Raw genomic sequence first — 26948 nt, 5'->3', positions numbered from 1 at the left:
AGCGGTAAACTATATAAAAGTAGTACAGATTTCACGCTCCTTGGTTTTATATGGAAATTGTGCACTCTCTCTTCACAAAAAACCGTAATTAATAACAACCTAAGAATTTTTATTATATGGTGGTATTAGTCTGTTTTAAAGCTATAAGAAATGCAGTGTTAATTCTTCTTTGAGCTTTTTAAAAGCTCAGTGAAATCCAAATATGTTATCAGCTCCCCAGTTTCAAACTCTTTCCTTTCCATTTTCCAGGTGTCTTGACATATTAAAATGAATTATGCATGTTACTGTGACTATTCAACTTTTCTAAAAATCCAATGTAAGCTGATTTCCGACAGCTGACACAAAATGCTGATATAATTCAAATACTCTCATTAAAGGAGAAACAGTATGAAAATAACTTTTTATTAATTTTCAAATATAAAACAAGAATATCTGCATTTGCTTATCCAATGCAAATGATCTGCCCTATGGTCAGACCCAGCATTAACTCTTACAGATATTTTACATCTTCATAATGGATTATGTTTAATCACTGCAACATATAAAAATCAATTTTTAGGAGTTAAAAAGAAGGAGGAGACAAAAATTGGTGACCGGATCCGATGTTGTTCCACATCCCTTGCAGAGTAGCCCCGAGAACATAGCAACTCTGCCGTCACAGCAGCCTTATGCTCATTCATGAGCTGCATCCATTCTACGGATTTTATCTTCTTAGGGCTCCTAAGGATATTACCTTTCTTGACTCAAGCATTCCCAGTGCCACATGGCTATTCCCACACACAGCAAGTAGTGGTACCTCTAGTCAGACTGTGGTACTCTTGCTCATGTCAGATACTAGCTTTCTGCATGAGTGTGCAGAGACATTCCTCTACCTAACAGTAACCCATGGCCTTTGCCAGACCCAGGCTGAAGTGCAAGAACTAATAAGCCAAGCTTTTTGCAACAAACCTAACCTAACCTGCCAGCCCAGTCCTCCTCCCTCTTGAGTCATCCAAGTGCCTGACACTAGTTAACCAACACTTAATGTCAATGGAATAATAGACAATAAAGCAATCAAAACCCAAATCAGAGCCAGAATTTTCCCTTTTACATATGTAACAACAAAGAACCTCCCAGTGCATTTAAGAACAGACGTAAATATAAAGTAACCTGCTTAGCAGTATACTGAATAGTAGTTGCTGTAGGCCATGACAGAAACATAGAGAAAGAAGTAGTTCAATTTTAAAGTCTGAGCTCCAAGTCAGATTGTCAGATGCAACAACAGATGAAAACACAGTAGATATAACCTCAGGTAGGCCAATTATCCACTTTAAAGCATCTCTGCATCACAGACAGTGCCAGTTGGGCACTAAGTTTCTATACAGTAAGTACATTATATGAAGAACCTTTGTTGCACAATTAGCCAGCCACAGCATAAATGCTGGTGGTTGGTTGCTTTGTGATGCCAGCCAAACTGAACATTAAGCTCCAGCCCAACACTTTGTTGTTGTTCTGCTGAGAGGTTTTTTTGTTTTTCTTTCATTGTTGTTGTTTTTTTTTAAAATGCTTCTGAATATAAAGTTTTATGATCTATTGATCCTGGAAACCTCACTAATAAATCCAGTCCTGTTTTCAGCCTATAGGGATGACAGTGCCTTTGTAAAGAGCAAAGCTTCAAACATAAACCTAAGAGGTTTGGTTTTTTTTCCTACAAGCACCATAAGTCCCAGTTAACAAAAGCAAATGCAACAGACAGAAACTTCATCCTTAAGTAAGTCTCACTTTTTAATACACTACTTTTACCTGCAGTAGAAGCTGAAAAAGTAACCTTTAAAATTACAAAGCAAGTATCAACCCAAGGGGCTTCAATGCATAATGAGGCCAATCAGCACTTTGTCACAATAAGATGCTTTGTTTTAGTCCTTACAGGACAAAGTCTTTACCAAGTAGCTTCCTAGTGGTCAGTTAAAAATGAAGCTAGTATAACTACAGACTGCCAAAGACTTCTATGTTTCAGTCAGAATAAACCCCTCAGCTTACTCCCTTTGTCCAGAACACCCAAGATTTTAATTCACAAAGCTTGATGGGTATGACTCTGAGGAAAAGTATATAATTTTATCATCAGTGTTTCTGTACAATCTGCTAGAAGGCCTGGTATACATTCATGTGTGTCTCTTTCATGTTACAATTACTTAATTTCAGCATGTAATGATTCCTCTAATAGCAGTTCTAAAATCCCACTTTGTTCCAATGCTTATGTAAAATAGAGTTGTACCAGTTCCACTTCTGGAAGGCAATTTAGTTTTGCTTAACACACTGCCTTGCACCACCATTATCTTCATCTTCTACTACAAGTTAGAACGGGTCAGCCAGGGAAATTCCTGGAAGCAAAACCCCCCCCAGAATAAAAAACATATCAGAATGGACAAACATTAAGAGGAACAGGATACAAATATGTATTAATTACCAGATGGAATCCACAGGAAATAAAGACTGCTCAAAACGTTTTGTCTCATTTTGTCAGGAATGAAAAGGAACAACCATAAATTCTGGAAACAGTCATTAAAAGACACTATGCATTAATAATAGCTAATGAAGGAAAAAACTCCACAAAAACCAAAACAAACCAAAGAACAAGGAAAGCAGATGGAACAGTGTAAAAGCACCCATACTCCTATCTTCCAAATCTAAAGACAATCTTTCTGCCTTGCAACTATCTCTGCTTTCTCTGTGGTTTAAGTGATGCTTCCAGAGGATTTCAGAGGCTTGCCCACATGAAGCTTGCAGAAAAAGAAAGGGAAACATACACATACCTGTTTCTTTCTCTCAGACTGTGGATCAATCATTACATTTATAAGAGAAGGTGTTTGCTTGTCAGTCAGGCTTGCTTTCAGAGCATTCTGCAATTCTTCTGGAGTTTTAACAAAGTATCCTTTACCTCCAAAGGCAGACATAATTTCCTCATAGCGTGAATTTGGCAGGAGAGAAACAGGAGGTACACTGTAACAAAATGGAAACACTCTGATTAATGGCAGGGAAGAATTGCCAGACTGACCAATTTAATTACTTCAGCACTGATTTTAAAGTGTAAGATGAATATTGTGCTGGGCCGACGAATTCTTCTGGTCCGGAAGAACTATGTTTCCCATACTGCTTAAGCTATGTTTATAGGGTAGCATACTCATTTTCATCTTCTGAAGATGTTCCTGAGCAAAGCTTTAGTCTAGCTCTCTGGGTACAGAGATCTCAGCTGCAGAAGCCCAGTGTAAACTTAGAACACAAGCCTCAGGTAATTTTGGAGATTATCATGATTTTGGAGGTTAGCCCACTATGAACTCTGTACTGTGTGGCCTGAACTGCTGCAGGAACCCGAGACAACTAATAGAGAGTCATCTCTCTGCTGCACTGCTGTGTAAACAATACTGTGGAATTAGGTTGGTTGCTTGCTTTTGGTAACTGGTTGTTACTTATACAAACTTAGGTCAGGACTAAGTTCACTATGAAAAATTTCAATCTGGATCACAAAGCATTAAAAGTGAAGAGAATGACTATTTTTGTCACTTCTTCCTTAATTAACGTGACATACTTTGAAGATGCTCACCATGTAGCAAGATCTCCAAAATTTGACATCTCCTTCCAGGTATCTGCATCCAAACCAGTGTAAATCCCATTGTTGTTTACTACAATAATCAGGATCGGCAAGTTGTATCTATAAAAAAAAAGATGCATTTGGAAGAATTCTGAAATACTTGCACCCTTCTCTAAGGTGTTAAAAGTGTTACTTTTCCTTAAAAGTAAAATAAATTAAAAAAAAAAAAAAATAAGAGAGAATCACTTCCACCTGAAACATGATCTACTCATCACTGGAAACACATGTCACAACAGCATAAAAACAACCATGTATATTTTTTGGCTTGTTTTCATGTGCTTTTAGGAGTACCCCATCTAACAGTGGTGTCCTTGGCCTTCTAGTTAAATTGATCCCAGTAATATGCGAAGAGAGTCTTCCTGAGCAAAAAACAGTTACCTGCAAATAGTCTCCACCTCCATCCCAGAAAATCCAAAAGCACTATCTCCTTCTATGCAGATGACTCGCTTTTCAGGTGTTCGGTCTTTAGCTATCATTGCAGCTGCTATAGCAAAACCCAGCCCAACTCCCATTGTTCCAAAAGTACCTGCATCAAGCCTAAAGGGAAGAATACAGAATTACTAGCCCTTTATTTCTACTCAAACTTTTAAGTTAATCCATGGTAACTTATCTTTACTTTTAAAAATTTGCCATATACTATTCAAATACCGTTTCATAAACAATTGGTATAAAGAGATACCAGATATAGAGATTATTACATTCAGTCAAACTTTTGATAAGACTGCAAATGTTTTAAGTGATATAAACACACTGGAACTCTAATTAAAATTAGGAACTCTTATACACTAGTTGTACTACAATAAAGAACTATTCCTGTATGCTTTTAGCTTGCATAGTAACAATATTTCAAAAACATTCAATTACTGTAGAGATAGGCAAACTACATGAAATCTTTCTATATATAAATTCTTTGAAAATATAACTAGAAGTCTGAAAGCCATCGGTTAAATACTGTTGTTCAAATTTTAGTCTTCTGTTCCAACTTTTGAAATCAAATTGAAAGCTGTAATTAAGTTAGATCATTTCAGTCAGAAGCACATAATGGACACAAAAGTACATAAAGAGCTAGATTATTCTAGGGTTAACTTTTCATATTTGCTTTCAGAAATGCACAATGCAATCTGAAAAGAGAATTGTTAACATTACTGTGCCCTTGTTTTAAATAAGGGGGAAAAAATGCAAACTCTTCCCTCAACTGTAGTGGAAGTATGGGGTTTTTTTGGTTTGTTGGTTGGTTTTTGTTCACAAAGAAGTATTTAGGTTCATTTATGACTTCAGTGCTACTTTCACAGGAAGACACAAACTTCACATTCAGATCAGAAGTTTGTCCTCACCAGACAGAGCTCACCTTTTCCCCCCATTCAAGAAACAGCACTTAATTCCAACTTACATTAAAACTAGACTACACATAATGATTGAAGTGACATACCAACACTTCCAAATTTGAATGTCTACACGTTAGGCATGCAGGTTTATGTGAAAGGGTGCCCAATATATGATTCAATTTTCAAAATTAGTTGATTCTTCTTAAGTTGTCCCCATTTTTAAGTGTGTTTCAAAGAAAAACTATTTGTATGAATTCTTTTCAACATGAGAATCCCAATGACTGTTTTTATTTTACCACAGGCTCTGAGCACAAAAATAAAGATCTAGATCAAGGAATTCAACATGATGCTCCTCACTCGCTTCCCACAAAAGAGTGAGAAGCTATCGCCACACTGTTGCAGAGCACACAGACAAATTGCAGAGAATTGTTAAAATCTATGACAGGACATCAGTATATGAGTGGAAAACTTCCCTTAACCCCTCTCCCAACATACTAAACTTTTATTTTTTTATTTAGAACCTTTAAAAAGGATTACAAAAATTCTGGACCATCATACTTTGCAGCTAAATGAGAACATTTATACATAGCCTGTTGAGTCAGCACAACAAAGAAAATACCACACCTTTGACGGGGATAGTAATTTGGAAGCATAGTTCGTCCAATGTCCATGGTGTTTGCTCCCTCACTTACTAAGATGCAGTCCTTGGGTATCAGTTCTCTGATGTGATGGAAGACTGTGTAATAATTCATAGGCAGGGATTTCTGTAATGCTAATCCCTTAAAAATAAGAGATACTAGTAACTCCTATGGATATAATTTATAATAAGGTACAGAACTGAGACATATAAATAGTAATGATGGAAATTAAAATGTACTCTGCTAGGTAAGGCTGAAGTATTTGGTCTTTCATGCACTACATCAAGGTCACTCCTTCTGTACCTATCCTGGTGACACAACGAATCTGTCAGAGGCTCACTCAGCTCAGCAACCCTTGGATGGCCTATCATTAGCATGAAGCTATTAAAACTCAGTTTAACCTGAGAGGCACATTGTGCTGGTTTCAGCTGGGATAGAGCTAATTGTCTTCCTAGCTGGTACAGTGCTAAGTTTTTGAGTTAGATATGAGAAGAATGTTGATAACACACTGATGTTTTCAGTTGTTGCTAAGTAGTGTTTAGTCTAAAGTCAAGCATTTTTCAGCTTCTCATGCCCAGCCAGAGAGAAAGCTGGAGGGGCACAAGAAGTTGGCACAGGACACAGCCAGGGCAGCTGACCCAAACTGGCCAAAGGGGTATTCCATACCACGGGATGTCCTATCTAGTATAGGAACTGGGGGGAGTCGGGGCAGGGGATTGCCACTCGGGGACTAAACTGGGTGCGCATTGGCGGGTGGTGAGCAATTGCACTGCGCATCATTTGTACATTCCAATCCTTTTATTATTGCTGTTGTCATTTTATTAGTGTTATCATTATCATTATTAGTTTCTTCTTTCCTGTTCTATTAAACCATTCTTATCTCAACCCATGAGTTTTCCTTCTTTTCCCAATTTTCTCCCCCATCCCACTGGGGGGGGGGGGGGGGGGGGAAGTGAGTGAGTGGCTGCATGGTGCTTAGTTGCTGACTGGGGTTAAACCACAATACACGTAAAATTTTTCTGCGCATAGGTTTGACTATTGATAACGCAAAGTGAGCTGTCATCTGTGTGCTGGGAGGTAGTTCAAAACAGTGATCTGCTAGAATGAATTTATTTTAGATCCCAATCTTGAAACATGCAGAATATGAGTTGCATAAAGTTAAGAATATGCCAAGCATCTGTGGTCTTTTGGCCTTAATAGCTACTTGCTTTTAACACAGATTACACTTTCACCAGCATTGTTAAAGAGCTAAACAGCACAATTACAGAAGAAAACTAAAAATGCATATTCATGTAAGCTAGCTTCCCCTTGTAGTATTTGGAGGTACCTGGAGTACCTGTCCGTTGCTTAGAAGTCATTGCCCATAACACAGCAGCTCTGGCTGTGGTCTTCTACCACTGGCTTTAAGAACCCAATCCCAAAGTTCAATGACTTCCACTCAGTTTGAATTTATACAAAACCTAGAATACTTAACTCGCAGTTATGTATTAAGACTTAACTTACCAGTTCATAAGCCTGACAGGAGTAAGCCTGTACCAGAATGGTATAAATTTTCAAAGTCTGGGTGATGTGACTCTCAGAAGTAATTGAGGAGCTTGGATATAGACCAGTGACAAAACTGACTACGCATCAATACCTGTTAAGGTGAGAAACCTCCTCTTTTCTTTAATATAATACTACCTTTGATCTTTCTTCATTGGTCATTATTTTCTCTCTCAGCCTCTTCCACCACTCTGTATTAGAAGGATATTTCAATGGTCTTTTGCTGAATTCTTCTAAGAGCTGGAACAACATTGAAATATTGCAGACATTTCTTTCAACATATCCAAAATCCATCACAAGCATCAAGAAAAATGTTATCAAGAAAGATCCCAGCACAACGACAGAAACACTAAACACAATCTTTAACATTTAATTTGGGAATAGACTGGATGCACAGTGTATGTTGCCTGAAAAATGGTTTTCCTTGAACAGTTTGTGGGCTTTTTTTTCTTCTTTTTTTTTTTTAACTGGTAACTTACTTCATATTTATCAGAGGAAACCAAGGTCAAAACAGGAGGACACCTGACATTACATTACCTGCTTAGTCACAGCGTTTATGTCACCTAATAAAATTGCAGCTGGCCTCACATTATTCCCCAGCTCTTCTGCACAAATATCAATCTATATTTCAAAAAGAAAGACCACCGTTAACTCAAGGATATTAAAGAGAATTTTTTTTCAGTTCAAGTGAGGAACATTGTCTAACAATGTCTTCATACCTTATTTTGGCTGTACAGATAACTTCCTCTGCCTTTTATTGAAATGACATCAGGAAATCCTTTATTCAAAGTAAAATCCTCTGGTACATACCCATTTTAATAAAAGTTCATATATATATATATATATATATATATATATCCTTAAATTGACTGCTTGCTTCTTTCAAGCTCTTGCAGACAGTATAGAGCTTTATTAGAACATTAAGGAGAATAAGGTGGTGATTTTAGAGATAATTATACAAGAACTAAAAATCTAGGCTTAGGTATACCCTTAAGGTCTATACAAAGCAGTAATTTTCTTACTGAGAAAAGTTTGTGTATGCCACTTGGCAGTCAGAATTTGGCTACTATGAACAAACTGAAAAGTAAATTGCAACCACTGAAGAAACTTCTCCACTTTCTTTAGCAGTGATGTATGACACCTCTAAGGCTACATGGGACACTGACTTATGACCAGGTCACACAGACTATGAACTGAATTAGTATTTTAATACTAACCCTTGACAGTGAAAAAAATTACTTTACGTGAGATGAAAATATATTTTTCTTTACATTCTTTAGAAAAAGGAAACATAAAAGATGTATTATTTCATAAGTCAAAAGGAATTCTAGCTTAGAAATGTATGTTACTCCTCTAGAAAAGATGCAAAGTTTGGAAGCCGAGATCATGTTCCAGATCAGTGAAGGCAGGCCAGTCAGTGCACTGAATCAACTACTACTCTTAGATCAGAGACTCTAAGGGAGGAGATTTTTTTTATTTATTTTTTTTTTTTTAAAGACATAGAAAGACAAGTCGTTAAATTGTTTAAGAGCTGGCAGATTGCCAAATACATTAATTAGTTAAATAGCCTTTCTTTTCTTTGACTGACTCTGGATCTAAAAGCAATACTATTTCAAAAAATCCAGCTGAGAGAGCTGTCAAACAGTATGAAAGGTTTCACAATTTCAAGACAATTTGCTTTCAATCACAGAAAATTCCAGTGCTCCAAAGTTCACACAAGTATCATGAGTCTAATCCTGTATTAGTCAGCTACATAGAAGTGTCTGCCCTCCTCATTACAGCACCAAGTCCTTGATAGCTGGAACAATGCTGTAACCATTTTAAGAAAAAATAAGGAAGTAAAAAAAAAAATATTTAAAGAAGTCAGAAGTATTTCTGGAGAACTACTGTAACTGTATGCACTGTACTGCACTGTCCATAGGGCAGTATTTGCCACATGAAGTACACTACCAAAATAATTTACAATAACTGCTCTAGGCAATGCTAGAACACAGAGGACTCCCCTCAAGTGACAATCATTTTCATGCTTACCTGAATAACCTTTACATCTTGTCGAAACCTTGGTGGAAGACCAAAATGCAAAATCCAATTCAACCTTGCACCAAGCAAGATGATTACATCAGCATGCTGTAACGCCCTAATAAAAGGAAATAAGAGAATCAGATAAAGAGAAATTATTAACTTCAATAGTGTTTTCAAAATTAGAAGTAATCTTAATCACCACAGCAAACCCCAGAATATACATATATTCCTTCCTTCCTCTAAGCTGCTTGCTTAGCCCCAAAACCCCACGTCCTTTTACACAGCCAATCATCAAGCCATTCTTGAGTTTAGGAACTCAAGAAGAAAGTTACTCTTTTCCTGATACACTGTGTTTGGGAAAGGAATCATTACACTAGGAGACTAACAAGACGCTATAATGATGCTGAGGTTAAAGCAAAAGACTCACTACAGTGACACTGGCAACAGTGGGTGCCAAAATTAAGATTGTTGTGGACCTCTCAGTTTAGACTCCTGTTAATTTACCTTTCAGCTAGGTAGACAACATTTGGTATAATATTTTATTCTCCATTTTTCTTAACAGCATGCTTAACAGTGATAAAGCTAAGTTCAACAACGGACAATATTTTAACCTCAAAGTATATAAATGCTCCACCTGCAAGCTGACTCTGTGCATATTCATACCTAGTAGGGCTCTTATAGTCCATTCACATTAATTTTGCCAAAAGCCAAAAAAAACTCTTATAAATTACTTTAAACATAGTCTTTCAGTGTAGTTTTAAATACGTTATTTTTCTTTTTAGATGAAGTGCTATTTAGTGATGGTGTATTGCAAACACCATGCAGAGACAGCAGATAGCAAAACTTCAACTGCAATGTGTGCATCTTAAGCTTCTGTTTATGGTGTTAAAATAAAAAGCTAGTAGTTTGTCTAGTGCACCAAGGTAAATGTTTAACATAAACTGTTTGCCTGTTTATGAAATATGTTTGCCTGTTATGTTATAAAATACATGCTAACAACATTGATACATCTACTTGCCATAGGTTTCATAGTTACAGAGTATTAGCTCTCAGATAAAGTATCGTCCCGGCCAGCATTCTAGGCATTGTTAAAAGTGATCCACCTAAATCTGTTGTCTCTTTCCAAGCAAGATCTTCAGTGCTCTAAAATGCAGTGCAAAATATGGTTGAAAAATTTTTGTTGTACGAATTTTGCCTTCCCTGGCATGTGTAGACCACGACAATCCCTAGTTGTTTCTCAGATGTTAGGATTAGAAGCCTTGTTTTATATTTACGTTGATCTTGCTGCAGCTACGCAATTTGGATGGTTATCAGGAACTACTCCTTTTGCCATTGGTGTAGGCAAAAAAGGCAGTCCACAAAGGTCCACCAACTTTCTGATGTTGTTTTCAGCATGTGAATAAGCAGCACCTGAATGAAATGAAAAAGACTGCTCAATACCACAGAAACCTACTGTATTCACTTCAACTTCAATTAAACTGATTACATTTGTGGCAGAAAGAATACTACTTCCCATTATGAAAGCTAACTGTTATTTTTCATAACATGCCAAACTACAGGTATTTGGGTTCAAATTTCCCATATTTTTGACAAAAGCGCTTTTTTTTTTTTTTTTTTTTTTTTAAGACTTAAGTTGAACTACTTAGCTATTTTTGTAAAGCAGGGCAGGGAAGAACAGATTTTGTTTATCTAAAAGAACAATTTTGAGTGGATGAAGTTTGGTATTACGAGGCAGAGACTTCTGCAGTAGCAACAGGAGATGACCTTTGTGCTGTGTCACGCCATTTTTTGCTTGCCCCCTGCATACCGTTGTACCACATGCTCCATAACAATCTGTCCAAACAGGTCCACTACAAACCTTTAATGAAAAAAGAGAACCCCAAAGAAGACCTTGTAAAGATATGTGTTTGTGCATACACTTACTGTGATGCTAACTTCAGTACGTGGCTGCTGAAATAAGGTTGCCCAGGTAATCTAGAAAAACTGATTGGTCCTTGTGCAAGCATTTAAGTCCAAGAGTCTTAAACCCTGAAGAATTAACTTTTGTGTTTCTTCCAAAATTTCTGCTAACAAAAATATATAGCAGAAAGTCCAGATACATGTTAAGTAGATTCTCAGTTGTTAACATCAACAAAACATATATCTATGTATTTTTGAATTTTCTACCTTTCCCTTTCCAAGTACACCCTTTTGTTCATGTGTATCAAGCCAGAGAGAGGAAAAAAAACCCAACCTCTCCCGATCTACCTTGTCTATTATTTCATTACCTAATCAATGATAAGATCCTTCTCATCTCAATTATTTCACTCCCTGATTAAACATAGAACCTCTCTCCAAGATATAGATCGTTCCCACATCTGCAGGAAAACAGCCTACGTGAAACAAGTTGCTTATATCAATTCTGTTACTAGCAGATCCGTATCTTCAACAGAAACGCCACTGCAATGACTAACATTCCACAAGGAAGGACAAAATAGGTGAACCAGCACAGTGAATAATTATCCTCTCTCTTTAGGGACACCTCTATTTCAGGAATGAAATACACTGGCAGAGTACAATGGAAAGTCTCTAAACCAGCATTAACAGCAACACCTGCTGTGTTGCTTCATGTCTCCACATAGGCAGGCTGGCACTTTCAGTCAGTCCAAATCGAAAAATGACCTTTGGTTATTCTGATTCTTGCTATATATGCCAGAGCATCAGACAGAGAATATCACTTCTGTATTCTAACAGAATTTGTTTGGAATTTTGGAAGCGATCCCTTGGTACTGGCTCTAGGCTTAAGACAATGGTTATCCAATTTTTTTCTACTTAAACTTGTATTTTATCAATTGACTTTTAAACTAGATGGAAAAGACAAGTTACGCAAGAGAATAAAAATATTCTAAAACCAGAGCAGATTTTAACATCAAATTTCAATGAAAATGTTTGTGGTTTTTGTTTTGGTTTTTTTGTTTGTTTGTTTTAATAGAGAGTGAAAAGGACATGGCTAGCACTTATAGGGAAAAGAAATCACTTTAGTCGTTGTTCTTGTCCCAAACTAGTACAGTTCAGAGCTACATTAAAGCATGCTACCTTTGCCAATGATCAGTAGAGGCTGCTTGGAAAGACCAATGATAGACGCTGCTTTGGATACAGCAGAGCATTCAGCCTTGCTGATGGGAGGTGGCAGGCAGCATTCCACGTATCTAGAAGTCAAGCAAAACATAAGAGGCTCTTTAAAAAATTCAAAACAAGAAATGTTGAAAGACAGAACCTACTGTTTGGCATAAAAACCACAGTTGCTACAAACTATGTTACAGCATTTATCAGAACAGGATATATATTTTTTTAAAACAGGCTTTGAAGTTTTTCTTGCATGTTTCTTCAGTCTCATAGGTAGTGTTGTTCCAGAGATTTACAAAGTGACATCATTGTATTACCATCACGTTAATTCATTCCTTTTTGCACATTGCATTGCAAACTATAATCTATATCACGTTATGATGGAATGTTAAATTTAGAGGCTGGATTTTCTTGTTTAAGAAAAGAAAATACAAGAGTAACTTAAAACTAAAATTTCTTTTATTCAGTGACTTGAAAAATAATGAATATAATCTTTACGCACTTGACAGAGCTCTTATTCACCTGAAGATTCACAAAATCCCCAGGTATGTCAATATAGCAGGAACCTGGACGACCATACATGCTGGTTCTTACAGCCTAGAAAAAAGATAATCACAGTTTTAACCATGGTTTGAAAGGATTTTAAAAATCTTTGTGTGTAAATGTGGTGGTTTAATCCCAGTCAGCAACTAAGCACCATGCAGCCGCTCACTCGCTTCCCCCCCACCCAGCAGAATGGGGGAGAAAATCAGGAAAAGAAGTAAAACTTGTGGGTTGAGATAAGAACAGGTTAACAGAAAAGAAAAGAAGAAACTAATGACAATAACAACACTAATAAAATGACAATAGTAACAATAGAAGGATTAGAAGATACAAGTGATGCACAATGAAATTGCTCACCACTCGCTGACCGATGCCCAGTTAGTCCCCGAGCAGCGATCCCCCTCACCCCCACTCCCCCAGTTTATATACTGGGCATGATGTCACACGGTATGGAATACCCCTTTGGCCAGTTTGGGTCAGGTGCCCTGGCTGTGTCCTGTGCCAACTTCTTGTGGCCCTCCAGCTTTCTTGCTGGCTGGGCATGAGAAGCTGAAAGATCCTTGACTTTAGACTAAACACTACTTAGCAACAACTGAAAACATCAGTGTGTTATCAACATTCTTCTCATACCTAACTCAAAACCATAGCACTGTACCAGCTAGGAAGACAATTAACTATCCCAGCTGAAACCCTTCTGTAGGCAGAGAAGGAACATGCTGTTTCATATTGCTGAACCACCACAGGGAAAGCTCCCATGGATTGATTTATAGCAATAAATTCAAGTTTTGAGAGCTATTTACATATTGCCTTATATGCCAGCTGAAGCCTTTTAGTAGATGCACAGCATTAAGACTGTAAATTCTTTGTTTAATTTACAATGAGAACTGCATTATTAGCTGTTGTGTTTGGAAATACTAAATTAAACTTTCATGCTGAATTCTATTTAAAGTAGCACAAAGAGAAAAAGACAGACAACCAATGCTTCCATTTTCTATTCCTTTTGATTCCAGTTCTTCTATTACAGGTGGATGCTCTGCTGAATTTGCACTTCTGGAAACAGTACCATTCTATGCAGAATTTAGGCTCACATGGCTGAAGCATTGCTACAGCAGGAGCAAGAGACTTTTGTAATCCTTTCTGAAACATTGAGATAAGGATGTGTTTTCTCTTACTCTCTCAAAAAAACCCACCAAACCAACAACCAAACTCCAAAACCCAAACACAACCGTCTCCACTGCCCCCCTGTCCAAATCTCCTTCACACGATGAGTGCTAAAAGAGCTGAAGTTTGTAGTATTATATTTCTAGTTATTGCACCTCTCCCTAAAAGCATTTATTTCATAAAATTTTTCCAGCTCTGACTGAAGCTAACAAAAAATGCTGCAGGGATCAGTAAGCATCAGGTTGGACCAGAATCTATTTCTAACTTGTTCCATAGCATTGTTCATAGGAAAAACCTCCCTGGTTGTTAATTTAGACACAACCATCACCTAACATCTGCAGGATCAAACTATTTACAGTACCCACTATACAAAAAATAAACCCTCAAAACTTATAAAGGAGGAGACAGTTACTTGAAGTCCTGTTGCTAATTTAGTATTTTTTCATACCTTTTCAATAATAGCAGGAATAACTTCCAGGCTGCTTGGGCGCACAGACATTTTGTTGTAGAGCCTACCAGCTTCAACCTGAATAAATGCATATAACCATTATATTGATTTATCAAAGTGAATTGCTCATTACCATCTCATTTCAACATGAATAAAATGGAAGAAATGCCAAATGGAAAGCAAAAAGCTGAAAACTCCCATATAGAGAAATGCAGTTCCTCAGCTGGTGGAAACTGTCAAAGCCATACCCATCCCCCTGACTGCTTAAGTATTGCCCCCCCTCCCCCCCGAAAGTGATACTTCTTTTCTTGGAAAGTTTATTTTGTTTTCTTCCATCTCAGAAAGGACAGACAGACAAAGGCAATTTATACCAGCTGAGAACCTAAAATAGAGCATGAATTCTAACATGATTATGAACAAGACATTCCAGGTAATCTGCTGTATTGACACAATATGAATTTTAAACCAGCAGATGGAGCAAATCAACAGTATTAGAAGATCTGTTAGGAAATGTTAGTGTTTGGGATTGTTACTCCCACACTAATGAAGAAACAACATCAATTATTTAACTGAAACCTTTCTGCAGAAAGTTGTATGTCTGTGTACCTGTGGGAATTCTTGGAAAGCTCCCATGGTTTCCTGATTTCTGTCAGAAGAGCCTCCAATAACAATCAAAGGCCTAGAAAAGTATGTTAAAAAAAACAACAAAAAACAACAAACAAAACCAACCTTAAGCATACATATATATTTTTATAACTGCAATCACATCTGTAAACTTTCCTTATGGTCAAATCCTACTGGTCTTGGGATCTTGTGCACCTTCAGCATCCACAGATCTCAACAGGAATACAAAGTGACCAGCACAATACAGAAGTGGATTCTAAGTATCAGCGTGTCAGCCCTTAGACTTAGTAGCAGCTTGCGCGTCACTAATTTTAGGTCAGTCTGGCCATATTATGTGATCTGTATCTAGCATGAAAATTCTAAAAGCAAGTCATATTGCTAGCAATTTTCATTTAAGTTTGATAACATGGGTGACAAAGGTGGTTTGACAGGAATGGCAACAGCTAATCTAAAAAGCTATAAAGTATTGATTGATCTAAAAAGCATTAAGATGTTTGTTTATAACAGGCATTGTAACATGCACAAACACTAGAACTAAAGAAACGCAATAGGAAACAATCTCTTCAGAAAGATTAGATTTTCTTTGTATACAACTCAGAACACAGCAGAAGTTAGTTGACTATCCAACAGCACTTCTCCCTGCATTCAGTTTTTAGTAGAAAACCCCAAAGACCAAAGAGATGAACAAAAAATTAACATGCCTACAAGCAGTCCTGTTCTTAAATTAGTTCATGGATATGTGAGAAAGGCAGCATTAGTGTAGAATATGGGTTATACACTCCACAGGAGCACGTTTTTATTATCATTTCCACAAAATGAAATAAATTGTTTTCCTACAGTGAATGACAACTGGTCTTTTATTCAGTTTGTAGGTCAAACTCCTTGAAATGCTAAACACTGAGCCAATAAAAGAAAGCTGTCTTCTTAATCTGCTCATTCATCCACACTAAATTGAAATATTGGGTCAATACCTTTCTAGGCTTTTTCTCCAAAACAATTTATCTTCAGATATAGCCTTTCCTTTGACTGCATTTATCTATACAATGTATTAAGCTGAAACATTTACAGTGTGCTCAATGCATAATCCTAAATTCAATCACCCATAAGATTTGGGGATATGTGTATCTCGATCCCAGCTTCATAACCAGGCCATTTCTCTCCCACAAATCAAAAATCTCAGTTCTAATCCCCTGACACAGTGAGGTAAGAACTTCAGACTGTATCTTACCTCTGTGAAAAATCCTTATGGAAAAACATATTTTGTGTATGCTCTAGATATTTTATTCTGCCAATTCTCTCCCCTCAGCAAAATGATTATCCATATGTAAACAGTTTGTTTCACAATGACAAACCCTGTGTTCCTTCCAATTATCTTTTTCAAATTTATTTAAATGTTTTAATAAACAAAGTAACTACTACTTTCCAATACAGAAATATAATTAAGAAAATGCTCTACTGTTAAGAAAGCCAACTCCAACAGCTATATCTTGAAAAGATTTGGTTCTACTTTTAAAGTTCACATAATTTTAACCAGGAAGAAGTTTTACCCCTAATGAAATCATTGTACTACTGTCACAACACCGTGGACATTTTAAAGAGCAGTGCTTATAAATTAAGTCAAAAACAACAGTGAAACTAATAAGAATAGCAACTCTTATGGACTTGCAGGAGAAGAACTTGAGTAAACTGAAGAAAATTTCAACATCAACTTCAGGTAAAGAGTATGGTATTTCACCATGCTACTGTATACTGAATCTTACCAACTATCTCAAACTCTTCTTTGGAGTCTATTCTCATAGCCAAAATGAGATACAAAAACTTTTGCTCAGAACAAGGCAGGAGAGAAGGCAGCAGCACAGTAGGTAATTTTTAACATGAAATATCAAAAGGTTTTACCCTCAGAAATGCAGTTTACCAAGGCCTCGTTAGCTACCTAGTTGGCTAGATTTACATGTCCAAGAGCTCACTGTGACAAGCTTCCAGGGTAAACCAAAGGCTCTTCTACTCAGCCAACCTGTGTTCAGGCAATAAAATCTAAAATCACAATTGGCAGCAAATTGTGCTATCAGACTGCTTGACTTTCTTCCAGTTGATACCAGAGAGGTTTCTTTCACCTGGAAGAGACTGAAACAGAGCACAATGACAGGAATGGGTCTCCAGGCTCAAGGAGGACAACTCAGACTGAGCTTTAATGAGTCTCGCTTAGTCAGAGTTATTTAAAGTCAGAACCAGCAGGGTCAGTTCAACTACTACCTTACTTTTGCAAAAAATGAGACAAAGCTTAGCCATTGTAGCACATTAACAACTCCAGGTGTAAAGCCATGGAATCACATGACACCTGGGAGATACTGATGAGGGCTAACCTTGCCCTACAAATTGGTCTCCTCATGCCACTTCCTCGCAGGGGATGGTATAGAGCAGGAGACTTAACACCTTGTTGCCACGGAAAGGGGAAGACCTCTCTAACTTCTGCTTCCAGCTGCATAACCTACTCCCTTCCTTGCCTAGGTACTTGATGCTTGCCTGACTGCAGAGTAAGCTGATTTAGATCACTCATCTAACATGACTTTATTCTGGCAAAAAGCCAACCCAGCAAAAATAAGTAAATAATGAACTGAATGTGATTGTTAAGGCAGACAAGTGCCAGAGCTGTCAAGAGAGCAAGCAGCAGAAGTACATGCCCAGGAGAAAGGTGAGGAGATGATACAGGCCTATGTTCCATTTCGTGGCAGACTGTATTAGATCAGCGTAACCAAACCCCTCAACGTGTAACGTATTTTCCTTTCTTTTCCTTGGGCTACTCCTGTTCTTCCCTTGCAACACTCCTTCTCTGTAGTACTTGCCCAAGTACTCATGTTGCTGTCTAGTGAAACAGGCTAGAAAGCAGATTAGTTAACAGAAAAATCCCTAGTCTTCCTCTCCAAAGCATAGCACCCGTTCTTACAACGGTAATGCCAGTCAAATGTAAATGTGAAACCATGTCTGGGATTCTCAAACACTCAGTGGAGGGCCTACTAACAAAGGAGCCAAGGAAAATTAATTTCACTAGGCTAAATTTAGGGTTTGTGAATGCTTACTTCTCTCCTTTTGGCACATGGCAGGCAAAAGGCAAGACAGATGCGACCAATGGAAAAAATCATTGGGCAAACACTGTGATTTGGTCAGTAAAAACCAATCCTCTTACTATATTGTCAAATTTTCTGCCAAAGTAGGTAAGTCACTCCCTTCACCTTTTGCCAGGAGTACAGGTTGATGCAAGATCAAGTCAGGTAAACAGACCTCATCTCAAACAAAATTAAGTTTGTGAGAAAATAGAAATGCCTCCTGCAAATCCATAAGCAAATGCCATGAATATGACCAAATCCACAACTGTTCAAAAGCAAGGCTTTCATGTGAATTTTTTTTAACCTAAGGTCACATAGGGACAGCAAAACTTTATTCAATAACTCATTTTTTAAAAAAGAATTTGAACACTAGGGGTCTTTTTTCAAAGTTTGAGAGACTTGATTTTTTAGCACTTCCATTATTGAGCTTCCCTTGTCCCTCAACCAATGCTAGCTTAATGCTCCAGGGGATGTGACTTGGTACTACCAGAGCTCCTACCCAAAGTACCTCATACATCTTTCTGAACAGCTTTCAGTGGCAGACCAGCTAAAGTTGCCATGTCCCTCTGAAGGCTTGTGGGAGTAAACGCTATCACTCAGTACATTATTTAATTCAATACTTAATTACTGCTCTAAATGTCTGCGTGGGGAGCAAATACAGATTTTAACAATGCAGTTGTCAATTTGTTCACATAGGAAATACAGTAATTCAAAGGCAATGTGGAATTAAATTTAGAAAAACTCTCTAAGACTTTCCACGATCAATAAAGCATTACAGGCTGAATATCGACTTCATTTTCACATGTACCCATACAATCAGGTATGCTGATAGATTTTCCAATACATGCATAATGGGGTAGGACAAAAAGGAGACTTTTATGCATGAGAATACAAAAAATGGAACTAAATTACTTTTAGGGTTGATAAATGAAGAATTCCCTTCTCATTACCCACAAGAAAGAAAAAACATAAGTCCTATACTAAATACAGTGGAACTCAACATCTGCAACAAATAACAGCAAACAGTTATTAGAATTTTAAAGGGAAGTAGTTAAATTACCAGCAGTTCATGGTTGCATTTGCCATCCCACCAAGTGCGTGCAGAAAACCTGGACCGGACACTACAAGACACACTCCTGGTCTACAGGGGAGGGGGGCAAAAGAAAAAAAAAAAAAAAAGATGGAGAGAGAAGGAAAGTTAACACAGGGAACACTGAATAAATCACCAACAAAAATTAGTGAGATGCTGAAATACAAAATGTTAAAGTTTTACTCACGTCATCAAAATGCACAAATGGCAAGGATTTGTATGAAGGACTGAAGATAGACATGGGAATCAGAAATCATTTAGCTGCATCAACCCAATTGAAAAAGCAAGTGAACAGTTGGTATGTGCCACCCACACAGAGGTCTGCAACATACAAAGGCTTATCATAACACAGCTCCTTACTTCTGTTATCACATTTACTCCATCATCTAGCAATTATATGGAACTTGGTAAGCCACTTAGGTTTGCAGTTTTCTCAATTGCACTTTAGCACTGGATATCAATGAAGAAAGCTCACAATGGAAGAAGTGCATCTGATTCAACAAAAATTTTATTACAGTTTAATTCAGGCAGAAGCACTTGTTATTCCATGTGATGAGATAAAAATGATCATTCTTAACTACTGACCATTCCCTAGTAGCTTTACAGACTCTTTACATATTAAAAAAACAAACCAAAACAAAAAAACCCAAAAAATTACTTCCAGATGATTATTCAAATAAAGAAAAACTACAAAACTCTAACACAGGTGTCATGCTTGCAGACAGAATAAGGAAAGATCACCTGCATCCTCAGGTCTGCATTTGTGAGCAAGCAGACACCAGATTTTACTTTAGAAAAGGATTCATGGGATACCTAAGAAGCACAACTCAAGTCACAGGCCACAGAACACTTCCCAACAACATCAAGAGCAAAATGCAGTAAAAGAGGAAAAGCCAGTACTTTGTGTCAGGAGAAGCATAGGGGAGACTCGAAGGCATATGATCAGTCTCCGTATTGATAAGGTATTTGTTGAACAATACACCCAGATGATGAGATTGAGGTATAGCAGGTCCACCAAGTTGCAACAAAGAATGGTGGCATGATTTCTGCCCCTCATACCAATGGTGTTAAGCTACTATTCAGATATTAAAAAGGAAAAAATAAAGAAAGTTATAAGATGGACAATATTATATGAGCTTAAGCACCTTCTTGCTCCTGCTCTGATACATAGCAACAGAAATATTGATAACTTATTGACAGTTATTTTAAAATTCATGTTCCATTTTAACTGCCCTACATCTGCACACACTAAAAACACCCAGCTCCAAAACAGAAAAATGTTCCTAGCTTCTGTTGAGTCTAACTCAGTCAATATTATAAATTACATTATTATAAATATAAATAAATATGGAATGTACCTGCCAGTCAAATATCCAACAGCAGATGCAGCATAACAGGCCTATTGAAAATACTGGAGTTAATTATACAATTATTATTATATATACACATTTCATGATATCTTGTACATAATTTTCAACAACAATACTGAAAATAAGCAGGTACAGATTTTTCCCTGATCATCAGAGCTTAAATGTAAGTAAAAGCACCCCTTCACCCTCCCCATTATAAGGTGTGTTCATGAAGGTTTATGTGAAAAATCTCAAGACTCCTCTCCATATTTCAGGCTCCTGTTGTTCCAGGATATTACATAAGGAATATTTGGGATTCAAAAAAAGAACGAACAACCACGTAAAAGAAAACCCCTAAAACCAGGGAAGCAAATTGAATAGAACAACATATGAAACTTCTGCCTTCCACTGTCTTCTGGACTAACACAGAAGAGGGATTTGCAGGAGAAAGGCAACAAACAGAAATCCAGCCATCATTGGAATAACCTGTTGTAGTTCAGAAATTAAGCAAAAGGTTGAAATCACACACTGGAGAGATTCATTAGAAGATTAGGGATTGCCTTTTAAAAGCTGAGCTGCTGAAGTACTTCTCACTCCATTTCTGGCACCACACTTAGCTTTAGCTACTTTTGACATTATAAACAAAAATTGTGTTTTGAATAATTTTCACAAAAGTAACACCTACAACATGTGTTAGCATAGCTTATCAGCAGTATTATTAAGGACTATGTTTTTATGCTATTCCTGTAGTAATATTAAACATTCAGATATAAATTTTACCTGGTCTTACAGCCTCCCTCTTTCATTTTTAAACAGAGTTGAGATTTTGTTGGGGTTTTTTAGTTTTATTTTGTTTATTTATTTATTTGTTTTGGTTTTTTTAGGTTTTTTTAAGTACTATTGTGGCAAGAAGAATAAGTAACACAAAAGCTCCTTCTAAAAGTTTACAAAGCTACTAAATATTTTCTTCAAACCTATGAGTAATTCTAGGTAACACAGCAATCTCAGCTTAAATGAGTGAAAACACAGACTTCTTACTTAGAAGCTTTTACACGGAAAGAGAAACTATCTTTAATATCTGCATGCTCCTACAGATACAGACCAACTGTCTGAGCAAAAGTGTGGAGCTTAGTAGAGGAATAATAAGAAATCCTCATTTTCTTTGCAGCGTTAGGATAAGGAATTGTTGACAAAAAAGTACACTGAAAAGAAAAATCTCTTTCTACTTTTCATGTGCCTCTAACACGGAGAAGAAAAATGTTACTAATGTTCAAGAACTAGATAACAATTTGACGACATATCTGTGTGCAAAAATTTAGAAATGTTTGGAGTAGGTGTTACTAAAAAACTTGTTAATGGAGCTCAAAGCATGGTGTTGAGTTTCCATGGCAATCATGTTTTAGAACCGACTGGCAAATAAAGCAGCACATAGAATTTGGGTTCATGCACTGTCAATACCATTAAAACTTTCACTGCTTCTTTCTGCAAGAAAGCAACATGACTAAAGTTATCTGTATTTAGAGGAGAGGAGATTGTAAATAATTTTGAAGGTATACTTAAGAGATTTTTTTGTGTGAACAGTAAGAATGAAAACCCATTTTACTGATGAACCTTGCACCCATACCACTAAAATGTGAATAATAGCCCTCATCAACTGTGTTGTGACCTTAACAGATAATCAGCTGAAACCAGATCCGTATGTTCCTCAGACAGGCAAGAAGGATGTAGGCATATAAAATGCCATTGCCCATCAAACCCACAATCAACATTAGGAAGAAACGTAGGAAGTCTAGATGTAGGCACTTGAACTCAAAAGCTTGCAACCACCCATGAGTGCTGGGTTTGAACTGTAGCCAAAGCAGAGGCCTGTTCCTCCCATACAAGTACAAGCACACTAAGCAGGGTTTAATGAGTCTGTTTTCAACTCAAACATAAGCCAACTAATACAACATAGTGAGTAAACAATGCTTAAGCCCAGTTAAAACAGCACTGCCATGCCTCGGGGCAGGTCTGAGGCCCTTACGTTAATTGTACCTCATGCCCAATGTTCCAGGGCTGGACTGTAGAGCTTGTGATTGACCTATTACTAGAACCTGCTGTATGAACCTGAGCTTGGTACGTAGTGTCTTTTGTTACCACGTACTACTTAAGTGCGGGCCTTAAAAATAAGGACACAGGTTGAAAGTGGCGGTCCCAGAATAATAAACAATTTGCTCATAGCCAATTACTCATCACTGAAAAAGTGCAACTTTGAGATCTGGGAAGACGCTGTTTTGCTTTAGGTAAAGCAGCAATGGCTAAGCAAGGGGAAAAAACCAAAACAAAATCAAAAAAGAAAAGCAACAGATGTGCAACAGGATAAGGCACCTGTCTTGGCCTCGGAAAGCGCCATCCAGTACCACACAGTCCATAGTCCAGACACGGAGGCCAAGGGGCAAGACCTGTTCAGAGACCAAAAGGTCTTATAAAAATAGATCTTGAATCTAAGGGGTGGAGAAAAAAAGATACCCACTTTAGTTCCAGCTGCCTTTACTGAAGAGTTGTCGAGCCCGATTCCCTCGACAGCTAGCACCATCAGCAGCTGGAACTGCACCAGCTCCAGCATATTGTATGCTCACGACTAACTTAGGATACAATTATCAAGAAGAGACTGCTTTGAATATGTAGCGATAATTACTAAAGATTAAGAACTAAATATTAGCAATGTGTGTTGTTAATGAATAACAATCTAGTAAAGGGTTTTTTTGAACTTTAAAACTGACCTGGGTTATCTGTCTTCTAAACAATCACAGAAATCTCTAATTACCCAGGGACAGTACACAAAACACATGCCCCTATTGAGTTGCAACACAGCTATTCAGTGTTCAAGGGGCATATGGGACACAGGTTAAACTGCTGCTAGCAAACTTATGGCATATTACAGGCCACAGGAGATTAGCTAACAGATATTGGTAGTACTACTTAGTTTTAACTTCATGCTTTAATGTGGTCTTTCTAGTCAAACAGTTTATTCTGCAGCCTTATGGGCTTTTGCTACACCTGGCCCAGAAATGAGGCAGAAACTCAACCCCTGGAAAAAACTCATACATCTCAGATTATTATACAGCTGCCTTCACCAATAAAGGAAGCAGCTGTATACACATCCTCCACAGCCAGACCACACAACTAATAAACTTAGATAATTAAAACTATGACATGTGTAAACATTAAGCGTATCTTGAATATACTGTGCATAACCTTTTATCCTCTCCTCTGCCAAGCAATTACTCAATGTCTTCACTGAAGACAAAGAAAACAAATCCCCACTACAAGACATATCTTTGCTCATCCTTTTCCACTTCCCAAAGAAGAGAAACCCTGACATTTTGATGTTTTAACAAGTCTTCACATTACTGTTATTCCCCTAAGCAAAATATCTCACCATTTACACAACAGAACGTTTCTTGTCTTCTTCACTCTAACAGAAGAGAGTCTAATAAAGAGTGATAAATAGGACAGCATCTCATTTGGCAGTGCAAAGCAGTCTTTTCTGTTAATCAGACACATGAGGAAATTAATTTTAATCATGTTCATAACCAAAGCTAAAACAAGAATACTGGCTAAATGGCCTACAGGAATATAAAGACCGTGTTGAATTCCCAGCCCTTCAAAGGAATCAAATATACCTTTTAAACATATTTATATATGTTTGCTTCTCTCACATGGTACAGATTTTCCATACAGACACATACGTGCCTCTGTATATTCTCACATTCCAATAAGGATGTATGGATTAGACAGCAAAAACATACAGCTCATGACCACCTGATTTAGGAGAAGTACTATTATAATACTTTGTTGACATCTGGGACAACCCATGAAGGCTATGAACTACACGGTGCAAAACAGAAAAAAGAACACTGGTACAAAATACAGGCACCTGAATACTGTGCAGGTCCAGAATATTAGAAGGAATTCCTTTTACAAAGTGGGAAAATTCCAATTAATAGTGTTCATAGAGAGACAAGACCCATAAACAAGTTAAAACACAAGAAAGACCTCCTGATAAGATAATAATTGAGCAATTTAATTATTTGTTGGCATCAGTTATGGAAAATTGACAAGCGTAGTAGAGCAACTCTGAGTATGGAAAGCTGATGGTTGATTTGCTAGCAGTCCAATAGCTAGCCAGCTTGTATAGCTATCTTTGAAAATGAGGTATAAACCTGAGGTTATTATATTCAACTTCAAATCACTTAAGAAACTACTGAAGCTTAAAGAGTTACTACTGGGAAAAACCAAACAAAACCAGAACTAGTGGCATAACATCAAAATGATAATGAGCTTGAGTCTAATTTCTGATACCCAGACAACGATGCTCAAATATATACAACTACAAGAGTCTAAGTGTATGTTTGTGCTTGATTTTGAGCATTCAGAAGCATTACAACTTTCTATGGTTTGCTGTCTGGTGAACTTTTAAAACACAGTTAAGGAAAAAAAAGATAACACTATTATTGAAAATAGTCAGGAGAAGTCTATCGGCAGGAAAACCTTCCTCTTTGGACACCGCAAGAACAGAACAGAGACAAGGAAAAAAATCCCTACACTTTCAGGCCTGTAGGAAATAACTCCTAAGTAAAATATCCTTCTAAGCAAAAATGAAAAAAGTAGCTAAGAAAGTCCTAAAAAAGGAATTAAAATACTACTAGTTAGAGAGAGAATGATAATATTTTCCTAATCTGGAAGGGAAGACATCAGCAAAAGACAATGACAGTAAAAAATTTAAGGGAAAAGTACATTGAAAAATCTATAGAAAGCTACAGAAAACAAAAAATGGATTGGATGAGCCTCCCAAAAAGTGGCAAATAAAATCTGACAATATATTACTCGAAGGAGACAAAATCGATCTCATTTTTTCTTTCTGTATTGGAATGCTCTGTTCAAATTCTTCTTCTCCCTATTTTCATCCTATCTTCTCTCCCTTACTGGAGAAAGGCATCCAAAAATGAAGAAAGTTGCAATTCCCTTATTAAAACAGTAGGGGGCACTTAAAAATGGAAGTGGGTAAAGAAGGGCAAAAGGAAACACCCAACTCAATGCACCAATGCTCTCCCTTATTTTCCGGAATGACCGTAAGTGGACAGGAACATTCAGAGACCACATTCCTTCTAGTAAGTACACATGAATTGGATTTCATTCTGTTATACAACAGTTAAAAGAAAGGATTGGTCCCGCTACAGATATATACTTACAGCTTGTTCGTTTCTCATTCCTACATATTTTATTCCAACTGCTTGGGCTGCGACTGCAATTTCAGTGACAGGAATACCAACAATGCCAAACATGCATTCGATGTTCTAAAAAAGCAAAATGTTAAAAGAAATCAGAATTGTTTCCAAAAGATAGCTTTAATAAGCACGTGCCACATACAGCCGTACTAACTACACAGGAAGTCTAAAAATAAATTGTAGCAACATATACATATATATATATATTCACATCACAGAAGTTCACAGGCCGCTGTGGAAACGTATAGGACGCCAGCTGGCGTTTGCAGCTCAGTCCTCTGTCGCTGTGAAAGCACTGGGTTTTGGAGGCCTACGAGGAGCAGAACAACCGGTTCAGCCCGGCTCCTCAGTCAGCAGAAGTTTAGTGCTTTTTACCGACCACGTCCTACCGGGGACATCCCTGCTACACCATTTCCCGGTGTCTCAGTATGCCAACTTCACCTCCTCCGAAAATCCCCCGTGGCGCTTCATGTTTTTACGCTTTCACAGCAAACGAACACCGAGAAGGAAGAAGTGAAGGACCGGGGAAAGTCACCGCCTCACGCCTGCCCGCGGCGGCGGAGGGACCGGCCGGGGGCCCGCTCACTGGCCGGCTGCGGCGGGGCCTCCCTCCTTCCCGCACCGGAACGGGGCAAGCCCTTCCCGCCGGGCCCCGGGAGAACGGCAGCGGCTCCCAGCGTGAGTCCGGCCGCGCGTCCTCGCCTCTCCGGCCCCGGGGCTGGGGGGGAACCGTCCCTGCCCGCCCGCCGTAGGGAACCTGCTCGCCTGCCCCCCCGCCCTCTTACTTGAGCCTTGAGGGACTCAGCGATGAGCTGGGCCCCGCTGACAGCCTCCCCCTCCGCAGCGCTCCCGGAGGCCATTCCCATTCCCGTTCCCGTTCCCGTGATTCCGGCCCAGGCCCAGGCCGGAGCCGCCCACCGGGGAAGCAGGCGGAACAGAACCCCCGGCCGAAGGTCGGGAGCAGTCGAGTAGCACGCCTTCCGACCAATGAGACAGCGGAGGGGGCGGGCCCGAGGGCCGCGATTACCCACCTCTGACCCCCGTTGGCAAGGCGGCGCGGGGACCGGGGCGAAGGCTGGGGGAGCCTCCTATTGGCTAG

At 38.2% G+C, this 26948-nt stretch overlaps 2 protein-coding genes across 8 annotated transcripts in view; one reads left to right on the top strand and one right to left on the bottom strand.

Annotated features, from left to right (window-relative positions):
* The window catches only part of BTD (biotinidase), a 68810-nt gene that overhangs the window by 24026 nt on the left and 17836 nt on the right, over positions 1–26948 (top strand). The window contains exon 1 of one of the 4 annotated variants that reach the window (XM_049799237.1): positions 25677–25732. The exons of 2 other annotated variants lie outside the window; for them this stretch is intronic. The gene's annotated coding sequence lies outside the window, so the exon portion shown is untranslated. Of the gene's footprint in view, positions 1–25676; positions 25733–26373; positions 26528–26948 lie in introns of those variants that run through there. One more of the 4 variants, XM_049799242.1, reaches the window with a different exon arrangement.
* Positions 372–26829, bottom strand: HACL1 (2-hydroxyacyl-CoA lyase 1). 4 transcript variants are annotated; one of them, XM_049799230.1, is made up of 17 exons: positions 26635–26829; positions 25814–25918; positions 20589–20629; positions 19201–19281; positions 15019–15091; positions 14413–14490; positions 12763–12857; positions 12231–12343; positions 10430–10565; positions 9165–9270; positions 7671–7754; positions 7272–7373; positions 5578–5732; positions 4007–4165; positions 3581–3688; positions 2793–2979; positions 372–2360 (listed from the first exon to the last, which is right to left on the bottom strand). In XM_049799230.1, the coding sequence occupies exons 1-17, from the start codon at positions 26713–26715 to the stop codon at positions 2328–2330; spliced, it is 1737 nt and encodes a 578-aa protein (XP_049655187.1). In that variant the 5' UTR covers positions 26716–26829; the 3' UTR covers positions 372–2327. The 4 variants fall into 4 exon arrangements, with proteins under 4 accessions (XP_049655187.1, XP_049655189.1, XP_049655188.1 ...); XM_049799232.1 differs by lacking the exon at positions 26635–26829 and having other exon boundaries at positions 20589–20641; XM_049799231.1 differs by lacking the exon at positions 26635–26829 and having other exon boundaries at positions 25810–25902.

This window comes from Accipiter gentilis, chromosome 4, assembly GCF_929443795.1.
Source record: "Accipiter gentilis chromosome 4, bAccGen1.1, whole genome shotgun sequence".
Taxonomy (NCBI): Eukaryota; Metazoa; Chordata; class Aves; order Accipitriformes; family Accipitridae; genus Astur; species Astur gentilis.
This window is presented reverse-complemented; position numbering and strand designations above follow the sequence as displayed.

Bases quoted from the DNA above. Each gene is read 5' to 3' on its own strand.
- HACL1 (XM_049799230.1), bottom strand. From the start codon at position 26,715: ATGGGAATGGCCTCCGGGAGCGCTGCGGAGGGGGAGGCTGTCAGCGGG. The intron at 3,689-4,006 runs GTAACTGTTTTT...TTTTTTTTATAG, and splicing joins GAGGTGGAGACTATTTGCAG to ATACAACTTGCCGATCCTGA. The intron at 2,361-2,792 runs GTATGTGTATGT...TTTTGCTTCCAG, and splicing joins AGTCTGAGAGAAAGAAACAG to GAATTTCCCTGGCTGACCCG.